Below are 20777 nucleotides of genomic sequence, written 5' to 3' on the forward strand. Positions count from 1 at the left end.
ACATTCTTTTATCGCCCTTTGGGCATAGTTCCAAATTGCCCTCCAGAATGGTTGGATCAATTCACAACTCCACCAGCAATGAATTAGTGTCCCCACTTTGCCACATCCCCTCCAGCATTCATTACTTTCCATAGCTGTCATGTTAGCCAATCTCCTAGGTGTAAGGTGATACCTCAGAGTTGTTTTGATTTGCATCTCTCTGATTATCAGAGATTTAGAGCACTTTTTCATGTGCTTATTAATAGTTTTGATTTCTTTAACTGAAAACTGCCTATTCATGTCCCTTGCCCATTTATCAATTGGAGAATGGCTTGTTTTTTTGTACAATTGATTTAGCTCTTTATAGATTTGAGTAATTAGACGTTTGTCAGAGGTTTTTGTTATGAAGATTGTTTCCCAATTTGTTGCTTCCCTTCTAATTTTGGTTATATTGGTTTTGTTTGTACAAAAACTTAAATTTGATGTAATCAAAATTATTTATTTTACATTTTGTGACTATGTCTTGCTTGGTTTTAAAGTCTTTCCCTTACCACAGGTCTGACATGTATACTATTCTGTGTTCACCTAGTTTACTTATAGTTTCCTTTTTTATGTTCAAGTCATTCACCCATTCTGAGTTTATCTTGGTGTAGGGTGAGAGATGTTGATCCAAACCTAATCTCTCCCACACTGTCTTCCAGTTTTCCCAGCAGTTTTTGTCAAATAGTGGGTTTTTTTTTCCCCCCAAAGCTGGGGTCTTTGGGTTTGTCATGTACTGAATTTTTTTGAGAAGGAACCATGGGAACTGATCTTCAATTTTGAATTTAGAACAAAAACATGGAGAATGGAGCCAAAGCAAGTAAAAGAGAATGAATTTAAGAATGTGACTGGCAAATGCTGTTAGTGCTGCCATTCAGCAGTAGTAGAGGCTGGTGAAGATGCTAAAGATGACATAAAAGGATTTTTTAAGCTGGATTAATGAGAAGGAGGATCAGACTGGAGAGAAGCTTTTGAGGACCTGTGAGCTGATGATTGTGAACAATAAAGAGAAAGTAGAACTGTCCTGTCCTCCTGTGTGTGTTTGTATGTTTGAGTGTGTTTGTCAAGGAGAATGACTTTTATCTGTGTAAATACTTGAACAAAGATTACTAACTGGGAGTGATATTGAAAGTAGGCAAAAGATAAAGAATAGATAGTAAGAGCACCTAACTTCCCTAGCTTGCTCTCTCCTGGCCCTAGAGAACCATAGCCTTAGGGACTGAAAGGTCAGAGCTGCTGATAGAGGTAGTTGAAAGATCACTGAAAATGGGCGAACTATTGAGAGAGAGTAGGACATATGTCCTAATGACAAAAAAAAAAAGGAACAGAATCTGCAAACTATAGGCCAGTTAGGCTTTGATTCCAGGGAAAATTCTATAACATATCATTAAAAAGATGGTTGGCAAACATTTGGAAAAGGAAGCAATAATTATTATGAAGAGCCATTTAGGTTTTGTCAAGAACTGGTCAAGCTAGATAAATTTCATTTTCTTTTTAAACAAGATTATTAAATTAGTAGATGAGGAAAGTCCTGTAGAAATAGTTGACCTAAATTTTATTTTATTTAATTTTTAATTTTTTTTAAAATTTAAACATTTTTTTCCATTCATGTTTTCTTCCTCCCCTCATCCTTTCCCCCTCCTGGAGTTGACAAGCAATTCCACTGGGTTATATTTATTTTTGTATATGTATATATATAAACTCAAACTGTAAAACTCAAACTTGTAAAAGAGTGATCCTTGAAGATCAAAACCCCAAATCACATACCTATATAAGCAAGTGATAAATCCCATGTTTTCTTCTGGATTTCTACTCCCACAGTTCTTTCTCTTAAGTGGATAGCATTCTTTCTCATAAGCCCCACAGAACTGTCCTGAATTGATTGACATTGCTTTTAGTAGCAAAGTCAATCACATTTGATTGTACCAAAATGTTACAGTTTCTATGTATAATGATCTCCTGGTTCTGCTTATTTCATTGCACATCATTTCATGTAGGTCTTTCCAGTTCTTATAGAAATCCATCAATTCATCATTCCTTATAGCACAATAGTATTCCATCACCAGCATATACCACAATTTGTTCAGCCATTCCCCAATCAAGGAACATCCCCTCATTTTCCAATTTTTTTTTGCCACTACAAAAAGTGCAGCTATAAATATTTTTGTACAAATATTGACCTAAATTTTAGCAAAGCAAAACATTGATAAAGTAGCTCATATTGTACTTGTGGAGAAAAGAGATTGGATGAGGTCAGTGGTTTTTGAACTTTTAAAATTACATGCATATCTATTAGCAAAAAGTTTTTGCAAACATTACCAATATAAGTATTGACTTATTTGTAATTATTTGCATGTGCTGCTCTATATTATACTACTCAAAGAAAACTGAAATTAGGAAAGATGAAATAATTTTTGAAGTGTGTTGTGTCAGGAAATGACATGTTTAGATCTGTGCTTTAGGAAAATCACTGGCAGCTCTGTGGAGGGAGAGATTGGAATGGAGAAGGAATACCAATTAGGGGGCTTTTGCAATAATCCAGGTGAGAGGACATGAGACTCTGAATCAGGATTGCATCTTTGTGAGAAGAGAGGATGTCTATGAAAGATGTAGAAGTAGAAATAAGTTTTGGCAACTGATATGTGAATTGAAAAAAAGTGAGTAGGGGACTAGAAGGTTGTTATACTCAGCAATAAAAGGGAAGTTTGGAAGAGAAGAGAGAGTGGAGAGAGAAGAGTAATGAGTTCTATTTTGAGCTTGTTGAATTTGAGATAACTATGGCTCATTTATTACTTGACTCAGTGGATAGGGCATTGGACCTAGAGTCAGGAAGATCTGAATTTAAATCCTGACTCAGACACAAGCTAGCTGGATAATGTTGAGGAAGTCACTTGACTCACAGCTACCTCAATTTCCTTATCTGTAAAATGGGGATAAAGAGCTCCTTCCCAGGGCTGTAAACTTTCTGAGCCAGCCCTAGGAGCATGACCCAGAACTAAGGTCCAGATTAGAGAGACTTTGATCAGTTCTTGAGATGTGATCGACTAGCTCACAGGGAAAGGAAGTGACCTAGAGAAAGAGGACTATAAAAAAATGAGACCATAGAGGGGGTCTTTCTGATTTGGCATTAGTGACTCAGACAGAAAACACTCTTGTATGCTGGTAAGATTAGGGTGGTATGCTAGGAGGAAATATTTTTTATTTCCTTCCCCCCTTATTTCTTTCTTAAACTATATATTAAAATTAAATTGTTAAAAGCTACTATCATCCTCGTGACTTAAAGAGTTAATTATTTTATAAACAGCAACCACAACAATTTTTTAAACTAATATTATATTTCCGAACCAATTTCTAAATATTACATTTGGCATAATATTATTTTTTCAATATTACAGCATTTAGCAGGATGCCTGAGGTATTGTAGTAAACAAGCTTTCTTTTTCCCTTATCTAGTCTTCCCTTTCCTTATATAGTTTTATTCAGTCATCTATTTTGAGATGATAATGAGATGATAATGAAACCCATGGGTGCTGATGAGGAGGGGGAGAGAGGGGGAGAGAGAGAGAGAGAGAGAGAGAGAGAGAGAGAGAGAGAGAGAGAGAGAGAGAGAGAGAGAGAGAGAGAGAGAGAGAGAGAGAGAGAGAGAGAGAGAGAGAGAGAGAGAGGAGAGAGAGGAGAGAGAGAGAGAGAGAGAGAGAGAGAGAGAGAGAGAGAGAGAGAGAGAGAGAGAGAGAGAGAGTGAGAGAGTGTTCATTCATTCATAGTTAGGGGGAACAGTGGAGGTTACCATATAGCAAAGGGGGCCTGAGGCAGAATGGTCAGACAAGGTAGGAGGACCAAAAGAGCAGTATCAGGACAAACCAAAAAAGGGACAGTAAGTATCCAAGAGCAGAGAGTGACCAAATGCTGCTGATAGATCAAGAATTCCGAGACTGAGAAAAGCTGATCAGATTTGGCAGTTGAGAGATCGGTAGCTTTTGAATAAATCAGTCTCAGTCAGTTAAAAATCAAGGATAAAGGAGTGTACCTTGGATATTTATAGGATGGTGATTTCCCCTGGAGGAAACAGGAAATCCCAAAAGGTAATAATTAATGTGCAGCCCACCTATATTTATTCATCTTGCACTGCTCACCCTTATTGAGAAAAGAAAGAGAATGTGATTAGCAGCCATCTCAGTGCAGATCCTGCCACTGTTGTGATCACTGACAGATGTGGGGACCACTGGATGTAGCTAGATCAAATTAACTTACACACTTCTTGTCTCAAAGATTCAACACGTAGTGACTCCCTAAATATTCTGGACGTGAGGGGGAAGGTACAGAATGGAGCTCATAATTGATTTTAGAGGTGGGATATGCCCCATCTTTACCCTTTCTGTTTTGTTGATCACCTACTTCATTGGATTATTTTGTTTAAATAAATCAGTTCTACAACTGCATGATTAGCAACAGTTTTGAAAAAGATCTGAAAGCTTTAGTAGACTGTTACAAGCTTAATATAAGTCAATAGTATAATGTTGAAACTAAAAAACTAATAATAATTTGAGAGGCAGAGGTTCCAGGAGTTAGGGAGTTGATAGTTGTACTGTTCCCTGCCCTGAGTTTGTTTCAGGATGCCATAGTTTAAAAAGGACCCTGACAAGCTGGAGTGTGTCCAGAAGAGGGCAACTGGGATGGTCAACGACCTTGAGTCTATCTATGTCTTTTGAGAATTGGTTGAAGAAACTGGGTCATATTTAGCCTGGAAAAGATAAAGTTGTGCGATATTGGGGGAGGGGAGTGGTAGAAGTGTTAACTGTCTTCAGGTATTTGAAGAAACACTATGGAAGAGGGATTAATCAGACTTGTTCTCTTTGGTCCTCTCAGGCTTTTTCTCTTTGGTCCTAGAGGACAGAACTAGATAAATAGTTAAAATTTGCAAAATGATAAGTTTATACTTGACTTCATGAAAAAATTCCCAACAATGATAGTGGTCAAAACGTGGTATAGGATTCATTGAAAGTCTTTATTTAGAAGTCAAATAACTAAAACTTGTCATGTATCTTATAGTTGGATTTACAAATCGGATCAGATGGCCCTCAGAGAGACCCTTCCAACTCCAAAATTCTTTGATCCTATAAAATGAACAATTCCTGGAAAACCTCCTTATCCCTCAGGTTCTTTATCTCACACTAGACTTATTGTAGTGGAAGCAGGTGTGATTGTAGATGGCTAATGAGTAAATGCTATCTATATAGTATTTTGAAGATGCTGTAATTTGGCATTTGATTAGTGTTCAATGATTTAGTTATTCCATCTATGGTCAACTAATGAAATTAAACCTTTTACTATCAGTAGTGACAAGAAAAATGGAGGCCATTTTCACTCCTTTTAAGCACACTTTTGCTGGTGTATATATAATGTAATGGACATGATGAAATTTATTGCCAGGACCAGTTTTTGGGTTTGGGCCTGTCTTAGTTATCAAACAAGGAGATTAAGTTCTCACAAGGAGGGCATTGATTCCAAACTTCTGTGACTCGGTGTTTCTGACCAAGGAAACTGCCTTTCTTTTCTTGACAGTTGGCCAAACCTCTGGGGGCTGATAGTTGATGTCCCCTTGGGAGGTGGAAATCGCTGGGAGTCATCTTGCCTCACAGAGTCAAATTTTACCTCAGAGGCCCTGAACTCCTCTGAGGGAGGCATAGTGCTACCTCATTGTATCAATTCCTCTCCAGTCTCCTGTCTTCCATTTCTCAAGACATTTCATTGGAGTCACATCCTCTCCAAGGAGATAGTACCTGGCTTACCTCTCAGCATAAGTAACAGGAGAGAAATACTCCCTTCACTCTCTCTCCCTTCGCCTTCCTTTCATCTCCTCCATTACAATTCCGTTTAGTCAGTAATTGAGCTACAAATCCCATTGTCTTCCTTGTGATTTCTGTTGCACCATTGCTATGCTACACACATTAGTTTTGATGATGGAAGATTATATTTTTCTAAAAATTCACATACATTGTTAAAATATCTTCACCTGATGAAATAGCATTGAGAAAGAGTATCAAACAATTCTTTATTCACAATAAAAATTTTTCTACATTCTCAAATAAATTTGGCTACTTGTGCTAGTTCTCGAATACCTGACCTGCAGCCAAAAAGTCAGACAATTTTCCAATTTTGATTTAAGTTTTCCACTGAATTTTTTTTACTGCAGGCCAGGTATTAGAGAACTGGCACAAGTAGCCAGCCATTTAGTTGCAATTTCATTAATTCTTCCTGTAACCATTTTTCATGATAATGAAATATTTGGAAAAGTTTAAAAATTTTTGATATGAAGAAGTTTAGTGACTTGCCATAAGCAAATTAATGTTCACTAAATCACTTTGAATGCATGGCTTTGACACTAATGTGTCCCATTCTTGCAGACTTCCTAGATTTTTAGAAATTCTTTTGGTTTTGAAGTGCAGATTTTAAATTTCTTAATTTTTCTTCTTTCATTTTATCTAAGTATTGATCATACTTAGAACAGTATTTTTCATGGTGGCATTTTAAATTGTAGTTCCTTGACACCACAACTATGTCTCCCATTTTAGAAAAAGCATATCTATCTACCAACTTTCTAAAAAATTCTGTATTGTTCTTGTACATATCTTTTCTTGCTGCCCTCTGGATGTGATATGATTAATACCCTTCCTATAAAGTAAAAATTAAAATAAGTTTTAAAACAGATAATGTGTAATTTTATATTCTAATTATAAACAAATATATAATTTTCTTAACGTATAAATTGTAATAAAGACTTTTATTTCTCTTAACCCTAACCCTTTTTACTTGTAGTGAAGACCTGTTAGACATAAAAATAACACAGTTTCCTGCATACACATTGCTTTAACACAGATTGGATTTCACTGTTCGAAATTAAAGATCAGCTGCATGAACTGTCCATAATAAGGCTCGAGGTCAGAATTTACATGAATAGGTAGCAAAAAGCTTTCTTCTAGGCTGCTGAGAGGGAGTGAATTTCTGAATGGGGAAGACTGACACTTCTCTGAGATTGGTGCTCAGGAGCACCTACTATGGAGAGAGCAGTGATGGGAAAAGAGGAAGGGCTACCCCCATGCTTATTGATTTTGGCTTCTCCTTAGAAATAACAGCCTCTTATCTGCCCAGTTTCCATACCAATTCCAGGACATTGTTTTGTTTATGAATGAAACTTTGAGCTAAAAATGAAGGTTGCCCATACCCTCCCCCACCTTGGTGCTTCAGTACTACACACAGGAGGATCCATACCTATGCACCATGTGCTACAAGGTACTTAGTCAAATGAAAACATATAATTTACAGTGTTACAATAAAGTTACTATGCAAAGGAAAATGGACATTTGTACATTTCAAATATTACAAATGTCACAAAGTTCTTCTCATAATAAGCATTTTTCTGCATTTTCCACCCAAAACAGATTGTGGTTTAGAAAAATAGTAACTTGGTTGTGAACTGCAAATTTGGGATTGCTTTCTTACTTTGCTCATGTACTTAACATGTAAGGTTCTGACTATTGCTTTCCAGGTGCCTAAAATTATCTCCAGTACCCTCCATATGTACCAAGTGGAGGAACCTCCTTGTCCTCCCTCCTCCACCATTACCCTGCTCAGAGTTTCCTCACAGCCAGTCATTAAATTATCAGGCAGATTCCCCACTCCCCCCACTAATCACCTCCTTGCCACTTCCAAAATTATCAATAAAATTAGATATTTGAGAGTAGAATATTTATTCTTTTAAGATCAGTGGTCATCATACTAATAATGTCAAATGAGAACTAGAAAACATGATAGTAAATTATTCATTTTTAGAATCATAAAATATGTTCAAAGAAAAGTGTGATTTTTAGTTTTTAAAAATTTTTTTTTAAAACTTTAAGAAAAATTTTCCATGGTTACATGATTCATGTGATTTTTTAGTTTTAAAATGCCACATCTGTATTTTATTATATTTTAGTTTTATTAAACTTTTTCAAATTACATTTTAGTCTGGTTCAGGCTGCAGGTAAAGAAATCTTTCTGTTTTATGGTTGATATCAATTCTTTTTTTTTTTTTTAATTTTATTTAATTAGTCAATTTAGAACATTTTTCCTTGGTTACAAGAATCATATTCTTTCCCTCCCCTCCCCCTATCCCTTCCCATAGCTGAGGCGCAATTCCACTGGAGTTTACATGTATCCTTGATCAAAACCTATTTCCATGTTGTTGATGTTTGCACTAGGATGCTCATTTAGAGTCTACATCCCCAATCATATTCCCATTGACCCATGTAATCAAAGTTGTTTTTCTTCTGTGTTTCTACTCCCACAGTTTTACCTCTGAATGTGGATAGCATTCTTGTAAGTCCCTCAGAATTTTCTTGGATCATTGCATTGCTGCTAGTAGAGAAGTCTATCCCATTCGATTATACCAGTGTATCAGTCTCTGTCCTGGTTCTGCTGTTGTCCCTCTGCACCAAATCCTGGAGGTTGTTCCAGTCCCCATGGAATTCCTCCACTTTATTATTCCTTTGAACACAATAGGATTCCATCACCAATAGATACCACAATTTGTTTAGTCATTCCCCAACTGGAGGGCATCCCCTCATTTTCCAATTTTTTGCCAATACAAAGAGCACAGCTATGAATATTCTTGTACATGTCTTTTTCCTTATTATCTCTTTGGGGTACAAACCCAGCAGTGCTGTGACTGGATCAAAGGGCAGACAGTCTTTTAGTGCTCTTTGGGCATAGTTCCAAATTGCCCTCCAGAATGATCGAATCAATTCACAACTCCACTAGGAACGCATTAATCTTCCAACTTTGCCACATCCCCTCCAATATTCATTACTTTCCTTTGCTGTCATGTTAGCCAATCTCCTAGGTGTGAGGTGATACCTCAGAGTTGTTTTGATTTGCATCTCTCTGATTATAAGAGATTTAGAACATTTTTTATGTGCTTATTAATAGTTTTTATTTCTTTATCTGAAAATTGCCTATTCATGCCCCTTGCCCACTTATCAATTGGGGAGTGGCTTGATTGTTTTGTAGAATTGATTTAGCTCTTTATAAATTTGAGTTATTAGACCTTTGTCAGAGGTTTTTGGTATGAAGATTGGTTCCCAATTTGTTGCTTCCCTTCTAATTTTGGTTTCATTGGTTTTGTTTGTATAAAACCTTTTTAATTTAATGTAATCAAAATAATTTATTTTACATTTTGTAATTTTTCCTAACTCTTGCTTGGTCTTATAATCTTTCCTTTCCCAAAGATCTGACGCATACTATTCTGTGTTCACCTAATTTACTTATAGTTTCCTTCTTTATATTCAAGTCATTCACCCATTTTGAGTTTATCTTGGAGTAGGGTAAGAGATGTTGATCCAAACCTAATCTCTCCTACACTGTCTTCCTATTTTCCCAGCAGTTTTTATCAAATAGTGAATTTTTGTCCCAAAAGCTGGGATCTTTGGGCTTTTCATAGACTGTCTTGCTGAGGTCACTTAACCCAAGTCTATTTGACTAATCCTCCTTTCTATCTCTTAGCCAGTACCGGATTGTTTTGATGACCACTGCTTTATAGTATAGTTTGAGATCTGGTACTGCTACTCTACCTTCCTTCACATTTTTTTTTCACTATTTCCCTGGATATCCTTGATCTTTTGTTCTTCCAAAAGAACTTTACTCTGTTTTTTTCTAATTCAGTAAAAAAGTTTTTTTTGTAATTCAATGGGTATGGCACTAAATAAGTAAATTAATTTGGGTAGCATTGTCATTTTTATTATGTTAGCTTGTCCTACCAATGAGCAATTAATGTTTTTCCAATTATTTAGATCTAGTTTTAATTGTGTGGAGAGTGTTTTGTAGTTGTGTTCATTTAGTTCCTGTGTTTGTCTTGGCAGATAGATTCCTAAGTATTTTATATTGTCTATGGTGATTTTAAATGGAATTTCTCTTTCTAATTCTTGCTGCTGAGAGTTGATATCAATTCTAAGACAGAATTGCAGTAAGGGGTAGGCAATTGGGGTTTAAGTGAACTTGATACAGGTCACATCTAGGGAGTATTTAAGGCCAGGTTTGAACCCAGGTTCTCCCAATTTTAGATTTGGCTTTCTCTATCACTGTGGGACCTAGCAATCCTTCAGGCTACATTCTTCAGTGTTTTGGGGCCGTGAGTTTGATGAGTCTGTTCTATAGTGTATCTTTCTTTTTACTGTCTTTGTCTTCTGGGTCAGATTAAGAGAATCATAAGTGTTTAGAGACAGCTTTGAATACCACCTTTTAACTCTGGGAAGTAGGATTGACATAAAGGCAGACATTTCTAATCATAATGCAGTTCATGAAAATAGTGGCTTTTGGAATTTAATAATTGAAGCATAGATAGTCAAATAGAACAGTTTTTCTGAAACATTTTGCAGTGGAGTCAGGGAAACATTTTGTATGATTTTAAGAAGAGGATTAAATTTAAACATGGCTTACCTTTAAAAGCTTTGAAAATCACTGGAAAAGAGAGGCACAAGATTAGATATATGGGAGTAGTAATTGAAAATTCACAAAAGTTTTTTAAGGGAGCTTTAAATGAGACTATATGAAACCCATGGTCAGGTACCATATTTCCCTTATATGGCTAAGAAGACCTTATTTATAAGCTATATTATTTTACTTTCAACTCCTTCTTTGATTAGTACACAGTTAGAAAAGATCACGAATTAGTTTGTGTATTAGGTATATATATTTCAGCTTATTCATAGAGTTGAGGTTCTCATTTATTTATTTATTTATTCATCCACTTATTTATTTATTTTTATTTTTTTTTTTGTTATAGTACTCACTTTATTTCCTTCCCTCCACCCACCTTCCTGCAGCCAATGCAATTTCATTGGGTATTACTTGTGTCCTTGATAAGAACCTATTTCCATGTTGTTGTTTGCACTAGGATGTTCATTTAGAATCTACATCCCCAACCATATCCCTTCGACCCATGTATTTAAGCAGTTGTTTTTCTTTGGTGTTTTTACTCCTACAGTGTTTCCTCTGAATGTGGATAGTGGTTTTTCTCATAGATTCCTCCAAGTTGTACGGGATCATTGCATTGCCACTATATGTAGAAGTCCATTACATTCGATTGTACCAGTTTGTACCAGTGTATCAGTCTCTGTGCTCAATGTTTTCCTGGTTCTTCTGCTCCATAGAGTTGAGGTTTTGAAATTTTTTCTTTAAAAAATAACCATTTAAAATTAATTTTTAGATTTGACAAACCAGCAAACATTCAATTTCTTTTTTTTCTTTTTCACTTAAAAAAACCTTTACCTTCTGTCTTGGAATCAATACTGTGTATTGGCAATGGGGGTTAAGTGACTTGCCCAGGGTCACACAGCTGGGAAGTGTCTGAGGTCAAATTTGAACCTAGCACCTCCCATCTCTAGGACTGGCTCTCAATCCACTGAGCTACCCAGCTGCCCCTTTCAATTTCCATATATAAGGAACAGAATTTGGGAATTGTATATGAATCTGTGAGTCTTATTATGAACAGTTTTTTTTTTAAGTATATCTTTTTGGTTGAATATGGCATTACCAAAAGAGCCCTATTTATTTGCCTTCTGAACTTCTCTTACCTTTATATTTTTAAAATGTTGTTGATGCTATTTTTTGTATCAATATCTGTACCCCTATTCCTTCCTATGACTCTACCTCCTTCAAAAAACAAAACAAAGCAAAAAGCCAACCCATATTTGTTTGCAATGAGTATAATTAAAGAAAACAAATTCACACATTGCTTCATTCTTAAATCTTTTTTTTTCCAATCCATAACTTCTGTTTTAGAATCCAAGGCAGAAGAGTAGAAAGCAGTAGGGGCTAGGCAGCTGGGATTAAGTGACTTGCCCAGAGCCACACAGCTAGGAAGTGTCAGACCATATTTGAACCCAGGTCCTCCTGATTCCAGGCCTGGCACTCAATGCACTATGCTGCTTAGCTGCCCCTAGAGTTCTTAAATCTTTAAAAGTTGTTGTTCTTTACCTTATTGTCATTGCATAAATTGTTTTGATTCAAATGGAATAGTTTTACGAGGAAAGTATCCTGCTATCTGAGGTCATTGAAAGAAAAATTGTATAAAATATTACTAAAATCAATCAGTTAAACACATGAATTTTTACTTAAAATCATGTGTCCCCTTGAAATAGGCTAAACATACTCATAGAACTGAGCATTTAAGATTAAAAAAAAAAGTTAGATGTCCTTACTCCAATGCATATAAATTAAGTAATACCTTGAAAGGTTGTTGGACAGAAATGGAAATAAATAAAGAATGGCAGAGCTTAGGGAAATTTGTGCCCCTCCTGAGAAGAGGGTAAATACTTCTCAAATGGTTAGAGTCTTGTCAGATTTTTATGATTGAGGATAGTGAAAGCTATAAAAATTGAAGGATTCTGCACATACACACTTATATGACAAGAACTCAATCCAAGGTTGCTTTTCTTCTATTTTATTTTAGCTTTGGCTTGAAATCCATAGCCATGGTACAGATTGCAATTTTAATTGGAATTTGTACTTTCCTACATGTTATAATATAAAATAGCACTCATGATAGAAGGGGAAAAACCACTTTTGTAGTAATTATTGTTCAGCGATCAGTGAATTGTTCTAACCTTACAATATGAGGGTTGTTTTACATTATGATGACATGATTCTATATTGCATATTTTTTCTGTTCTCTATCCTCTAACCTGCTGATAATTGCATATTTGAATTGGATATTACAGTTAAAAATCCATAGATTTTGAATATAAACATTTTAAATTTTGGCAGTTTGTAGCTTTAGGACTTTATTAGTGAACTATTTATTTCACTAACCAGATGTATGACCAAGATAGCTTTGCTTTTATTGAAAAAATAAGGTATTTAAGTTTTACATATGTTATATATACTTGTGTGCCATAAGTAATGCATCAAAAGTAATCTATTCATTGTAATAAAACTTAAAGTTGTAGCTATCTCTTGGGGTAAAACCATGATTTCACAAAATATATATTTTACTGTGCTAAGGATTCAGGATTGAGGAATATTAGTAAATGGGAGGTCCTTGGGTAGTACAAGTCATTTGTTATTCTAGTCAGTCAGATACCTATATGTCCTCCTTTATGCAAATCTTTTGGATTTTCAGTAAAAATACAAAAGTTTAATTTTTGGCTCAGAATTAGGAGAATGTAATGCTTATTTAATTGAATTGTGTGTAGAAGCTCATCCCCAGAAGTTTAACCCATCATGTAATAGTTTTTTTATGGCCTCATAATCTTGGAACCAGTCATATGCTAAATGTTCCTCTGTCCTAGGAAAAGCCTTTCTACAGAAATGGTATTGAAATAGCAGGAAAAGACTGACCATGCTAAAAACAACATTTAGACAGCTTACACACACTAGCAGCAGTTATTAATGTGTGATTACTGTCAAGAGACAGTTGACAAATTTTCAGAACACTTGATCATAATTGAAAACATTGTTTTTTTAACATGTTAAAATACACTTAATTTCATTGAATCTGACATTAAATTCTTAGGTAAACATAGGTTTTAGAACTATAAGGGACCTTAGAAATCTTCCCACCAACTCCTATATTTTATACATGAGAAGACTGATTTCCCTGATAGATGAAATGACTGCAGACTGGACAGGTAGGAAGTAACAGAATTGGAAATTGCCTGGGTTTTCCAATTCCAAATCATTGTTCCTTTCTTTTTAGTTCAGTAAGCCTCTACCAAGTAAGGGTTCACCACCCATCCAGACAGAAAAGTTCAGAACAATTGGAGGCTGTGACACTTTGGTTGAGTTTTGCTGGAAGCCAAGGACTCTTAAGGTAGAGAAGAGGGAGTGTATTCCAGGAATGTGGCACTGATTTTGCAGTCACAGAAATGAAGAGGGATGGAATGCAGAGTTCTGGGACAACTGATTTATGCTAATTTGATAAACATTGGCAATCCATTTCAAGAGTTGTTTTAAGACTTGGGATGACCAGCCTAGAAAATAAAAATGCTAATAACTAAAGAGGCTTGTTCTCTATTAAGGAATAAATGAGAAGGCAGTATGGGGTAGTGGATGGTAAACCAAAGCCATCCCCCTCTGCAGCAGGAAGACTTGGGTTCTAATCTCTGATATATTATCTATGGAACCTTGGGTAAGTTACTTAATTTCTTAGTGCCCTTAGGCAGCTCTCTAAAACTATAAATTGCAGAGTAAGAGTTGATCTGATTAGTTGAGGTAATCGCTCTGCAGGAACTTACTACTAGGTGAAATTGATGATCTGATCAGAAAGAAAAAATGTAAATGACCTGTTATCAACCATAGGGTTTAGGTATTCATTCCACAAATTTGTGGAGCATTCATTTATTTCTGGTGCTCTGGGGTATTAAAAAAACTGGAGCTTAAATTCTATTGAGGCACTTTAATTTAGTAATCTGTTTAACACAACACTTTCTACACTAGAAAGAACAACTCTGCTGCTTGAAATGAAACATCATGAAAGGTATACTACCTTTAAATTGTCTTTAACCCTTCTTAGGAGGGATGTTAATGAGATATATTCAAAGTCAAGTACCAGAAACATCCTAGTACATCTGAATGTATTACTTTAACAGGGTAAGAAAAGTGTTCAATTTGTAGTCCAAAAATCTGGGTTAGTCACAGTTCTGCAAGTTAATAATTTTTTTTTTACCTTGGGCAAGTAATTTAATCTTTGAATCTCAACATGAATGTAAAATACTTAGTAAAACAAAGCAATATTTAAATGTCTTAATACTAAAAGTGACTCTTGTGCCATCATTAGGGCTCTTCAGACCTTAGTTGCATTTTTTTATGTTAGTTCTTCAGGTGAGAAGTGTCCTCGAATTGTAGTACAGTATGAAGCATGCATTAGGCCCTAATGATTAGGGCATTGAATTCTTTTAAAATTAACTTTCTTGAGCACTCTTAACAGGTTGAGTTAAAGTTGGAGCTTTAAATTGGGGAAATTTGATGCTATAAGGAGAAATTCTTTGTTAAGGAATTTTCTGCTAAAGCAGATAGATTGCTGTTAGTTAGCTATAGGTATTAACTAGCTCAGCCAAGAATAATGTAATTTGAATGGCAGTCATGCATTAATTGGGACAGCTTAAGTGTGGCACAGAGGATAAAGTGCCAGGCCTGGAGTTAGAAAGATTGATCTTTTTGGCTTTAAATCTGGCCTTGGATGCTTACTAGCTATGTGACCCCAGGTAAATCACTTAACCCAATTTGCCTCAGTTCCCTTATCTGTGAAATGAGCCGGAGAAAGAAATGGCAAACCAGTCCAAGATCTTTGCCAAGAAAACTCAAAATGGGGTTGCAAAGGGTCAAATATGACTGAGAAAAGACATTTAATAAGTAGTTGGAGGAATTTCTACTGACCATTCTGCTTTTTTAAGTTTTTTATCATGAGAATTTTAATCTACTTAATGTAATTTGACAGCTTAATATCAGAGGAATAAATTTAATAATTGAACAATCTCACTTGGCTTAAATTTTGTCATAAAAATTATTTTTAATTTATATAGCTGATTTATTGGTATTGTTAGATATAGTGATAAGAGTACCCTAAAGATCTTTAAAAAAATAGCCCATGGAAACAAATATAAAACGAGTAGGTGACCTGGCAGGGGCTCCCAGGCTCATCCCTGTCGAGAATTTAGATTTGAACCCAGCTCTCTTGATTACAAGGTCAGCCCCGGTCCTTTCCATTACACCACAAGCGTCTTATGAAACAATTTAATAAATTCATGATGCTTTGCAAAAACAAATGTTACTTTTGAACTTTTATATTTGTACATGCTATTGTTAATGCAGATAATTCAAAATCACCTTTATTTTTCATATAATATTTGATCAGGGAAGGAAATTTAATGATCTCATTGCAGTATAATAATATGAAGGAAGCATCTGGGGATCAGAACTTACAAATTTCCCATCTTCCATTTCTTCCTTCACTTATTTTCCAAATGCTTACAAGGGGAGTTGGTAAGGGTAAATTTTCTATATTAATAATATCATTATGTTGGCATCTGTAATCAACCCTAAAATTCACAAACCTGAAATAAGCTATATGTCTTGAAAATTAAAAAAAAAACAACAGTAAAAACAGTTGTGGATGGTAGTACATGTAGCCTTTCCTTTTTGTAAGTTCTTAAAAGTGTGTGCTTTAATTCAATTAGTACCATTGTGTGTTGTGTTTGGCACATTTTTTTCTTGATTGATATTAATTTCATGTGCAGATTTGTATATTATTTTGACTGTAATTCACTGTGCATTACTTTATGCAAGTCTTTCCGCATTTAAAAAATTCTTCATTTTCATAATTTCTTATGGTACAATTAAGTTACTGCCAAATTGTTGGACATATAATTCTTCCAGCTTTTTAGTGTTTCAGAGTTCTACTATGTGTATCTTTATAAAAATGAGTTGATTTTCAGGGTATGAACTTAGGAGTGGGGTGACCGTGAAAGGGTATGATCAAGTTTATAATTTTTCTCATATAATTCCAAATTACTTTGTCAAGCTACTGGACCATATCCAGATCCACCAACAATAAATTAGTTTTACATATAGATTTTGAAGACTAGAGAGTAATTTTGACTGCATAAGGTGAGGAGAGGGTGGTTCTGTGAGAGGGGGTTCTGGATACAAACAAAAGGGAATTTAAGATCACTATTTCTCCACATGATTAGGCAACTTCAGAGACTGAATATATTAAATTAAAAAATTAATGTATTAAAAGATAACACAAGGAAATCTAGCGGACTCCTTTCATAGTTCAAACAGATACCCAAGAACACAAGTGTGTGGGGGGGGGAGGGAGAGGGAGAGGGAGAGGGAAGAAGAGAGACGGAGAGAGAAGAAGAGACAGACAGAGAGAAAGAGAGAAAAACAGAGAGACAGAGACACTGGAGTAACTAGGTAGGAGAGCACAGTCAGAAGGGAGGTATGAGAAGAGAGCACAGCTTTCTCTGGTACATGTCTGATATACCCCTTGTGATATCATTCAGTCCCTTTCCAGGACATTTCTGATTGGAAAACAGTCATTAAGGAAAAGGAAGTTCACTTAGAGACTCCTCCCCATTGCAGGACCCAGAAAATGTCAACATATACAGCCACTACTGTCCAAAATGGTTGCCCAGAGCACTCTTTATTAGGGCTTCATTGGCTGGTTGGTCCTGCCCTTAATCCTGTCATCCCCAACCAAGATTTAAGTATAGAGAGGAGAAGCAAACATATCATATTCATATCCTGGGGGTAGAAACTGTTGCTTAGAATTAGATTGTTTCTTCCTGACCCTGAGAGAGAGCAAATGGAAAAAAAAAGCATTTTACAAAAATATCACAGTTTGATATTAATTTTTTATTTCTCAGTAATAAAATTATTGACATGTCATCTATTTATAGCTTCAGAATTTACACAGAGAAAGGGTTTGATACAATTCCCCCCCCCCTCCCCCCCCAATGACAAATTGGCTGCAACAGGAATGAGAAACAGGAAGGTCATTTGACTGATAAATATGACATTGTTCAGTAACAGATTTGTTTCCGTATATGTCCAATTTAATAGAAAGTAAAAAAGAGCTCTGGCAACTGAGGAAGCATGTTAAGTCCCCAGATCCTTAGTCATAGTTTATTTTAGACAAAATACAGATAAATACAACATTTTACAACAGTAGAGGGTAGCCACTAGAGGCAGGCATACTGACAGCAAAAGTATAATGACTTTGAATAGTATTTTAATAGACCTATGATCTTACTACATCTGAATTTTCACCATTGCTATGGATCTCAATCTATCAATTATATATCTTACCAAACCTAGTGATTTTTGACAATGTTCTTTATTTTTATTAGAAAAAATTAATTCATCATTTGTTTTTATTTTACTGTATTTCCCAGTATATCCCTCCCTTTACTTACCAAGGTAGTCATCTTCAATAAAGAAAAGAATAAAAATGAAAGAAAGAAGAAAGCATCAGTAAAGCTAACCAACATATCAATATATTGTATGTTCCTCCTGAATATATCCTCCATTCTATGGGACTAAACTTTATAATTATAATTACATTGTGTTCGGTTTTGATTTTGCTGATGTTGATGTTCATTTTCCCATTCATATTATTGTAATCATTGCATACATTTTCTGGGGTTTGCTTACTTCACTTTATATTAATTAATGAGTCCTCCCATTTTCATGGAAAATTTCATAGTTTTACTATCTGTGGAATATTATATTCCATTCAATTTGTGTGCCATAAATTTGTTTAGCAGTTTCCCAGTTAGAAGTCATGTATTTTATTTCCAGATTTTGCTACTATAAAAGTTGCTATTGCGGTATAAATGGTTTTTTTGTGTTTTTTAATATAGAGCGTTAAAGACCTTTTTCTAGGCTTTTTTTTGTATTTCATTTGTATCACTGATACTTGGACTGTCCAGTTTTTATCCTTTATGTTTAATCACCACATATTTAGTTATACTTTTCCTTGAGATATTATTAAATCTGAAACATTCTCTGATAAGGCTGGATAAGTGAAAACTATGTAGGCCTTTTTCTTTATCCTTTTCCTCAGTTACAGATCCAATCAATCAACTGGCAGTTATTATGTACCTGCTAGGTTTGAGGAATACAGAGATAACCATGCCCATAAACTCTGCCCTCTAGGAGCTTACATTCTATCAGGGGAGACATACATAAATTCCTGCATCCATAAATATACAAGTATGTATATGTTATCCATATTGTATAAACAGAGGATTGTGTGTGTGTGTGTGTGTGAAGCATTAGCAATTGGGAATCTGGAAAAACATCTTGTTGGGAATTATGTTTGAAAGAAACTAAGATGTGGACATGAGAAGAGAATGCATTCCAGGAATGGGATATCTATATAGAGACATGTGGGGGTGGGGTCAGAAGATGGAGTAGCATGTGGGAAGATCAGTTAACTAGATCATAACACGAATGAAGAGAATTGTTGTATAATAATTCTGGAAAGGCAAGTGGGCAAGGTTGAGAAGGGCAGATGAATACCAGATGAATATTTAGTTGATCCAGAGACAATAAGAAGCCCATGGAGTTTATGTGTGGGAATTAATGTGAACATATATTTATTTTTGGAAAATCACTTTGGCATGATGGACAGTAACTCAGAACAGAGACTTGAGATAGGGATGCCAATCAAGGCTGTATGAACACTGATTCCTGCAGAAGATTTGGATTCCTGTCTTAGCTCTGCTGTTCATCAGCCCAGTGGCCTTGGATGCCTTGCTACTATGGATCTTTCTCATCTATAGCATGGGAGTTGCCTCTTCTCCTACTTTGTAGGCATGTTGTGTGGCTCAAATAAGATGTATGTAGAAGTGCTTTGAAAATGAAAAAAATTTTTTTTTAGAATATGGGAGTATGAGAAAGATTCCCCAGAACTGGCCAGAGGGTGATACAACCAAAGAACTAGAATAATCTTTGAGAGTTTGTTTTAATAGATTTTACTAGAAACAAGAAATTGATTGTGCCCTAGGACCCTGTTGGGATTTTTAGCATTTTACAATTTACAAGACATGCCCATGAGGTCTGTAATACAGGTATTTCCCCCATTTTGTAGCTACAGAGACCTGCCTGACTAAAAAGTGTCAGAACTTGATCTCAGGTCTCTTGACTCCCAAATACAGACTTTTTGCAGTTTGTCAGAGTTTGTCACAGCTACATAATGAATATTATTGGCTTTGGCTGATGTCAGTCATATTAATGCCAATCCAATGAGAGCCTGTTCATTCATTTATCTACCAGCTATTTTGTTTCCCTTGTGGCATGTTAGTACTATGGCAGGATTTCATATCTGGTCCCAGATCAGTCTTGGGGAAGACAAGAGTTGATCTGTAGAATATTTCCCTTCCTTTTCTAAGTGGGGTTTTAATGACATGTACTCTTGAACTAGTGAGTATGCAAAGTGTTTTTGAAACCAGACTGATGTCTTATGCGTTGATGCATATTACCAAGAACAATTTCAGATGCAGAATTACTGGGGGGTAGGTTTTTAATGCTTAAGTAACCTATATAAATTCAAATTTGTGTAATACATGGTTTTCCTTTTATTCAGTCAGGTCAGTTCAGTGAAGATATGATACCGACAGTGGGCTTTAACATGAGGAAAGTAACTAAAGGTAACGTCACAATAAAGGTATGTAAAAATCATACTGTGCTCTACTTAGATTCCCTGTGGTTTTTTTTTCAAGCCTAGGGTTATACCTCAAAAACTTAATATTTAAATCAGTTGTTTATTGGAAAATATATTTCAAGTTTCAATCTTATAAATGATATCTAAATTGCCAGACCACAACTGCCTGTTGTACTAGTAGGTTTCTAAAACCTAACTGCCACTTTTTTACTCCTAAAACGTTTCCATGCATAAATGCAATAATTTAGAAGAGCAGGACATACCTCTCTTATAAGTCAAGGCAACAGTGAAAACAGCTGGGGTAGAATGGGAAAGTGAATCTCAAGAAGGCCTGTGGTGGTTCTGGAGGTTTTTGCTCTGCATTAATCTCAGATAACTTCATTTGCTCCTCATCTTCTTTATCCCTTTGTGAGATTGAGATTGCCTTCTATAGAGTTGACTCACAAAACCAAATCACTTCCACTTTAGAGTTCACTGTTGAATAATTCTGCTTGGATGTCTCATTGACATCTTAAATTTCAAGTGCAAAACTGAATGGGTCAGTGTCTTTAGC

General features: G+C 35.4%; 1 protein-coding gene across 1 annotated transcript in view; it reads left to right on the forward strand.

Moving 5' to 3' along the window:
• Positions 1-20777, forward strand: part of ARL8B (ADP ribosylation factor like GTPase 8B) — a 61557-nt gene that overhangs the window by 16266 nt on the left and 24514 nt on the right. Inside the window, exon 2 of the mRNA XM_056804567.1 lies at positions 20147-20227. Within this exon, the coding sequence (XP_056660545.1) occupies positions 20147-20227 (81 nt within the window). The remainder of the gene's footprint in view (positions 1-20146; positions 20228-20777) is intronic.

The sequence above is a fragment of the Monodelphis domestica genome, chromosome 7 (assembly GCF_027887165.1).
Source record: "Monodelphis domestica isolate mMonDom1 chromosome 7, mMonDom1.pri, whole genome shotgun sequence".
NCBI lineage: Eukaryota > Metazoa > Chordata > Mammalia > Didelphimorphia > Didelphidae > Monodelphis > Monodelphis domestica.